General features: G+C 38.3%; 1 protein-coding gene across 1 annotated transcript in view; it reads left to right on the top strand.

Moving 5' to 3' along the window:
* Window positions 1-7,500, top strand: part of LOC149104570 (uncharacterized) — a 20,296-nt gene that overhangs the window by 9,377 nt on the left and 3,419 nt on the right. The window contains exons 12-16 of the mRNA XM_089270808.1: window positions 1,637-1,727; window positions 1,988-2,362; window positions 2,890-3,012; window positions 3,818-3,940; window positions 6,072-6,203. Coding sequence (XP_089126934.1) covers window positions 1,637-1,727; window positions 1,988-2,362; window positions 2,890-3,012; window positions 3,818-3,940; window positions 6,072-6,203 — 844 coding nt within the window. The remainder of the gene's footprint in view (window positions 1-1,636; window positions 1,728-1,987; window positions 2,363-2,889; window positions 3,013-3,817; window positions 3,941-6,071; window positions 6,204-7,500) is intronic.

Raw genomic sequence — 7,500 nt, 5'->3', positions numbered from 1 at the left:
GTGGTCAGCGAGTTGAAAGAAAACTTCAGACTGTCTCAACCTACTCCTAGCCTTATTTTCGGAGGCATTTTGTTTCTCGTTGTCGAGGCAACAAACTGCTTGTTAACCATTCCATCATGAATGTTCCCGGAGTTATCGTCGTGTGTAAACGGTTAAGAATCCGAATATCCTTTCACTGTAAACCCCTACTAATCCGAATACTCTAAAATTGATGAATCCGGGAACTTTTACGAATCCAAAAAAACTCCTTTAGTGTAAACCTAGTCCTAGATCGACCACTATAATGTTCATTTGTCTACCAATGTTATGATCTGCAAATTTCAGTCGATTGATCAAACAACCAAAGTAGAAAAGATGGATTTTTTCCCAGTATGATCGAAACTTAAACGCAATTTCTTCCTGGGCTAATTCGATTCAAGAAATTCCGGGTTTTCTAGCTGATTTTGAGCATATTGTGTAGGTACAAATTTTCTACACAGCTAGAAGAGCGGAGATGCCACCACGCAGTTAGTAGTTTATAGAAATTATGGTATTTCCACCTGACTTTATTTGTCAGTCAATGATTCAATTGCCATAAACCATAGAGGATTGGTTAAGTGTATCTCTAAAACTGCCACTATACTGTAAGTTATCAGTGAAATCAATAAAATAAACAAGTGTTAAAATCATTTCCCGGAGTACTGTAGAAACGTTCTTTATCAGGGATGTCGTGGGTGTTGCAATGCAAATGAAAAAACATATATATTTATACTAACTTAAACAACAACAACAACAACAACAACAACAAAACATTTTCCATTATTTTATCTACACAACGTTTCAAAAATTGCTTTCATCGGATTGCTGGAAACGAATATTTTACTCGAGAGTGGCTATCCGCGTCACGGAATTGTTTACATTCCAAGGGCGGATTTTGGGCAAAATATATGAGAAACACAGGCCAAGGCGGGCGACTTGAAATCATTTGCCCAGAGATGTTTTTTGATAGCCTAACAGGTGGGTGTATATTTAACCCTTAGAAAGTGTTTTTATGGTATCTAAAGTTATAGCCCATAGAAAAATATGGCGATGTTTTTATGCAATAATTCCCTTGCGACACACTGTAAAATTTTGCGTGACAGTTTGATCTCTTTTCGGGCTCAAAACTAACTTTGATTTATTTTATTTTTCGCTCAGTCATACCACGAAGACCTGAACTGAATATAAAATCCATTGAAAGATTCTCAAGTAGCTGTTCTGCAGAGCGCGAAGCAATCAAATATTCGGAAAATTCAGCAAAACCGGAAGTAGATTTTGAGCCCAATCGGGTCGAAATCGTTTTTGGCGTATTTCTACCAAAGAAAGCTGTATTAGCAGAAACTAACTATGGTCCGTTTCTATTCTTACTAGGACCTATCTATGGACAAAATACAAGCGAAATCAATTTTTCGACTTGTGCCATTGATAGGCGATTTAGGTCCATTTTTATAGTCATTCACTCTTAAGGCTTTCTTTTTGAGCGAATTATGAGATTTGGAATTTTTTTCGTGGTTTATTAAATTATATACTAGAAATATGCTAATAACCATTGTGAAGTAGTACCCATGTTAATTTTTTTTCTTGGACACTACTGATTTTGTTTTATTCTTTCTTGTAGTACATCAACAGGACCGGTGTCCGAGTTTGTTTAAAGGAATTGTACGCGAAAAAGTATGATCCTCTGTCTATCTCATATACTGTTCTGTCAGGTAGGGACAAACAAATGTCTTGTTGGTTTTAGTTTTTCCTTTATCAGCGATGTATGAGTTTTGGTCTTCTGTTCTTTCAAGGTCAGAGATTTATCTTAAAAAAGAAAAGTGGAACTAAATTTTTGGTGAGGGGGGCAAAACATGTTAAATTGGAAGCGTGACCGTGTAATACAAACAGATAGGTGTCTCTGAAAACAGAACTACAGGGCAATCACTTTATCAGCCTCTCTTACTTATGGTGTATTTCTTTGTATCTACAGACATTTGTCAGCCAAGGTGGACCTACTTTGGTGGTTATTGCTACTTCACGAGTCCCGCATGCGCTTCATGGCTGACCGCTGAGTCAAACTGTTCTGCGATGGACTCTGATCTGGTGACTGTACACAACCAGGAGGAGAATGTGTTTATTCAACACCGTCATGACGGCGATAAGTCCTGGATAGGGCTGAATGACCGCCGCGTTGAAGGCTGTTTTGTCTGGACAAACAAAGAAATTAGCAGCTTTAGGTTCTGGGCTCCAAAGCAACCAAACGACTGCAACAACGAAGATTGTGTGCACACTTTAGGAACGAGGCATGGATACACTTGGAATGACGTACCATGCAGTAACTGCTTCAACTTTACTTGCTTTACAGGTGAGAAATCTATTGTTCGCATAATCGATCGCCATTTATTAACTGTTTGATTGGTAGACCGATTGATTAAGGTATGCTTTTAAGTAAGTTTTTCTGCGAAAGTTTATTGTTAACAGCACTTTTGAGGCAAAGATGAGTAGTTGCGAACAATAATAATTTCCATTAAAAAAACAAACGCGCATTTAGGGCGGGCAAGACTGTGTGCTCACACTAGGAGCGAGGCATGGATACACTTGGAAGGACGCGCCATGCAATAAGTGCCTCAACTTTACTTGTTTTACAGGTGTGGTTGATCGATCATGATTTATTAACTGATTGACCGGTGGATTGAGTGACCGAGACACGCTTATGGGATTTAGTTTTGCGGAGGAAACGTACTGTTAACAGCTCTTTTGAGGAAGAGAGTAGGAGCCGTAAAGAATAATTTCAATAAAAAAAAGATATGCGCCTTAACACAACGAATTGTTACAGATTTAGGCTCAATAGACTGTATGTAGGTTGCTTAATGCTGTGTTAAATTGTTGCAGACCTGGACGAGTGTAATACTCATACTCATAACTGCGACGTCAATGCGGATTGTGCGAATACCGTGGGCTCAATTTCCTGTACGTGTAAAGTTGGATATACTGGAAACGGACAAAACTGCAGTGGTAAGTCAAAGAAACCAACAAGCCAGGGAACGAACAAATTAAACGCGCTTGGAAATTAATGAAGAAAACAACTTGATAATTTTTTGATATTTTATTACCGCTTAGCAGCTCAGCTTCGAGATTTCGTCATTTTCACACTCCTATAGATGATTTAGTACACAGCAGCATTGGTGAGCTTCCTGTGAAAATAAAACAGTCTAAAAATGCTCAATCATTGTTAAAGATGCTTTGTCTTCCTTTTATATGACTGTAAATAGGTTACCATGATAGCAAAGAAAACATCCTTTTAAAACACCCTTTATTTCAGCTTCAAGGGCTCATAACTCCAAAATTAACTTGGTGAACTCAATTTTTTATCGTGGAAGTGCAATAGGCACATTTTGCAAAGTTTGAAAAAAAAAAATGTATGAAGGGAATCCAGGACCATCATTAATTGTCAAAAATTTGACATGGCTCTCAATATGCCTTACATAAGTAATTTTTCCAAATTGTCCATGTAGTTTCAAAGCGTAGAAAATTCTTGGTGGTCCAAATGGGTTGTACTGTTATGGTAATCCATTTTGCCATGAGAATGACCAAAATCTGTCCATCAATGATAACGCATCTTTGTGACACCACTATTGAAACGTTATTGATATAAAGTGCTGGTATTGATCCGTAGAATAGTGTAACTGTTTAAAAATGATTGAAACTGTTGCCAGTTGCTCCAAAATCGTGGTTGGTTATGTTTTTTTCCAATTGTTACGTTTTCCCCATCGGCTTCCTCAACTTTTGTGCGATATTTACTCCTTTAACTTTGTTTTAGACGTAGACGAGTGCTCTTCAAACTCACATAGCTGTGACGTGAATGCTGTCTGTAGTAACACTCCAGGATCTTACACTTGCGCCTGTAAAGCTGGATATTCTGGAGATGGCAAAACTTGCAGCGGTACGTCAGTATCGTCATAAATTTCTAGCATATTTCTGTTCTCAGCTTGACTGAGTCGTCGTAATAAAATGACAAGAACTTTAAAACTGAAATGATTTATTTCTGCTGTGTTGTCAATGCTGACTGCAGTAACACTCCAAGATCTCACAGTTGCTCAAGTAAAGCTGGCTACTCTGGGGATGGCAAAGTTGTACTGATCAGTTTTTTTAATAGAAACTGGAAAATTAACACTCAGCACCCACAACCTCACGAGCATGTTAGCTTATTTATGTTACTAATTGACATTCAATTGGTTAAACCATTGACTCCCGAGTTTTTTGCGCGTTTTTTGAACATTTTGGAGATTTCAGCCTGAATATGAGCCAAATTAGCTCCAATCTACGCAAAACACAAACATTATTTTGGAGAACTGAAAACGCAATGTCCTTTTAGAGCAAGGCATTTCCTGTCATTCAACAGTCTGCGGGTTCCAAGTTTCCTGACCAACAGGAAAATGTTCGTGTCTTAGGTGAAACTAAAAGGCATGATATCTGTTACACGCGGCCCTTCCTGCGATCATCGTCATCCTGTGGACAACTACTTTGTCGCTCAGTCGAAACTTCTTGTCCCACCGCCTTCCCCGATCACCGACCTCAGTGCAGACTGTCTATGTCTATGTTTGTTTTTAGTTTGTCAGTGTCATTTTTCAGCATGGCGGATTTTCATCCTCATCTTTCCTGAAGAAGATTTCAATTAACGGTTTAACGATTTATTTTCAAATAAAATCATCACATTTGTGGCCCTTTATCCCAAACAGTTGTTAATCATCCTTTTCCCAAACTAGTGCGAAGCCTAACAAAGTTTTCGCTATATTAATTTCTAAAAAATGTCTCGCAATAAAAGGCATTTGCAACATGGCAGCATGCCTTTCTTTCCACTAGCATCGCGTTTTACGACATTTTTGCTCGGGCATGCGCCTTTCCTTTTTCTCCTTTTATCTTTTTGCTGCAGTGATTCACTTTCCACTGGACCTGCTTCCAGTTCAAAAATTTCTGAGAAAGCATCATCGAGACGGCCAATTTTTACCACGGAGTAGCCAAGCGCAGTCGCAGGAAATTTTGCTCCGAAATTTTCATTCAAATTTCCGAGCGTTTTCGTACATATTTCAGGCTCCATTGAGCCGATCACTCTGATCTGGGTATCATTGGAAATGTATTTTCCTCCTGCAGACCTTGAGTATAGATGATATCAATTTTGGTCAATGGTGATGACGTCAGAAGTGGAACAAAGGCCAACGCTTGTCACAGCCGGTCACAGCCGGTTACGTCCGGCACTGGAGTCAATGGGTTAAATCTACTTCAGTTTCCGGACAAGTCGCAAAGCCAAAAGCTATAAGAAAGATGCGCAGGGTTTTGACAGCTTCAATTTCGGAGCATCATGTTAAAAGATTTTTAGACGGATGATTCCGACTTTCTGAGATAACACATTTGTATATGCACGAGTTTTAAATGTTTAGAAGAAGATTCGCAAGAGGCTTCTCAGTGAAAGGAACATCACCAGAATTAAGCCATTCGTACAGAAGCAAGTCTCACTATGTGCAATGCATCATTATAAGTTTAACAGTACCACAGCGATAACCAATAATTATATAAAGTTTTTTTACATCAAGATCGGGTTGGTCTTTCCAAGGAGTCAATTTTCTCGGGTGTGTGAAATGCTCCAGTTATTTTCAAAATCATCCAATCATCATATCGTCGATGAAATCAAGTCATCCTACAAATCGCAGGTGTTCAAAGGATGGATAACACTATCCAGAGGACAACTGCAATCCAGAGAATAAAGTGCTGTCAAAACAAAGTTAATGATTAGATTCATGTAAAACTAAGTGAAGTGATTTATCCGGTGGATTGCGTTATCTGCCAGTTGAACAACTGGCACTTGTTTAGGAATTCATATGTGGCCACCACGAAATCGCTCAGTCCTCAGACTACCTTCCTCCCTTTCTATAACGTTATTTGTTCCACTTTTCTATGCCAAAGGTAATACCTCACTTGAGGAAAAGGAAAACAAAAAAATACACAAAACAAAATAAACAAACAAACAAAAAGTTACTAACACGAGCCTCACAACTTTTCTTTTTCAACGCTTATAGATATCGATGAGTGCGTCAGCGGTGTACACGATTGCCACAATTCAGCTTCATGTACAAACACTGTTGGATCCTTCAGTTGTTCGTGTAACCATCCTTATACTGGAGATGGAAAAACGTGCAGGCTCGTGGCAGGTAAATATGTCGCATTCATCCTGTTTTACTGTACAACGCTTGGAATGCTGTAACTCTGCGATACAGAGAAGCGCAATATATTTTATTTCAAAATGAAATATATTTTGCAATATATTCCAATACATTTTGTTACAAAATGATGCTTGTCAAATTTGATTTCCATTACCAAAATATCTTAAGCGAAGATATAGGAGATACATTTTATAATTATTTAACTAGCTAGCCTGAATTTACTAAGATTGACTTTCGAGGGATTTTTAGAGTTTGCAGATAAAAAACAAACAAACAAACAAACTCACGTTTTCTATGTCTATCCATGAAAGCATGCACAGGAGACCATAAACTCCTACCTATTGGAGATTACACAACAGAATACACATTTGGCTTTAATACACCGAATCATGTTCTAGAAATTCAGAATTGACGCTTCCCTATTCAGTGTTAATTGCAATTGTTGTTGATTTTCCCTTCCTTGCGAAATAAATGTTGAAGCGAAAAACAGCATTTGATCTTTACTTAAGAAGTCTGTAAAACAGAAACAATGAATGGCATTTTATTTATTATCGATATTTCTCTAAACAAACTTGCTTTGTCCTTGTTATTGTCACTCTTGGTCTTCTATGGCCAAAGACTAAATATCTTTTAATTCGCTGGATGGACAAAAGAGAAGAAAGCTCCAGTTCAACTAGAAATCGAAAGGAGGATAGTGCTGGGAATTCATGCAAAATAACATATTCAGAGTGATAATTTCCTATGGGGTCTATTCTTCTTTAATTCACGTGATGTTCTTGTTTGTTCGGTTTTCAATCTTAAATTTTGGAAAGGGAAGAATCGCACAGATCTAATACTTACTCGGCAGAAATGTGGTGCTTTCGTTAGGGGATCGCCAGCAAGTTGCTTACCATTTCCAAAATATAATAATAAAAAAATAGCTAGAAAAAAAATTATAATACGCAATTTTGGTCTCAACAGAAATGGTAGGACTTTTTTAGCTTGCCCGACTGAGAAAAGTTTCACCAAGAAAGGAGCGTCTTTAAAGGTAGTCCAGACTTTTCAACCTAGTCGGAAATTGCGCTTCTGGTTTGCTTGTATCCATCAGTGTCAGACCTGTCGCTAGTCTCAACAGTTCTAGGCGTTCAGAGTAGTTTGCTGCATATGGACGAGCCAAATCGCATAAGGGTTTTTCTTGGGGAGTACCTAATTAGGCAGCCACGCTTCGGAGCCCAAATCGCATACCCTTCACTCAAAACCAGGAATACCACAAAAACAAATATCTCATTTCGCTTTCTGCTGCACG

Source organism: Orbicella faveolata, unplaced genomic scaffold (assembly GCF_042242905.1).
Source record: "Orbicella faveolata isolate gen_17 unplaced genomic scaffold, um_ofav_v1 contig_34, whole genome shotgun sequence".
Taxonomy (NCBI): Eukaryota; Metazoa; Cnidaria; class Anthozoa; order Scleractinia; family Merulinidae; genus Orbicella; species Orbicella faveolata.
This window is presented reverse-complemented; position numbering and strand designations above follow the sequence as displayed.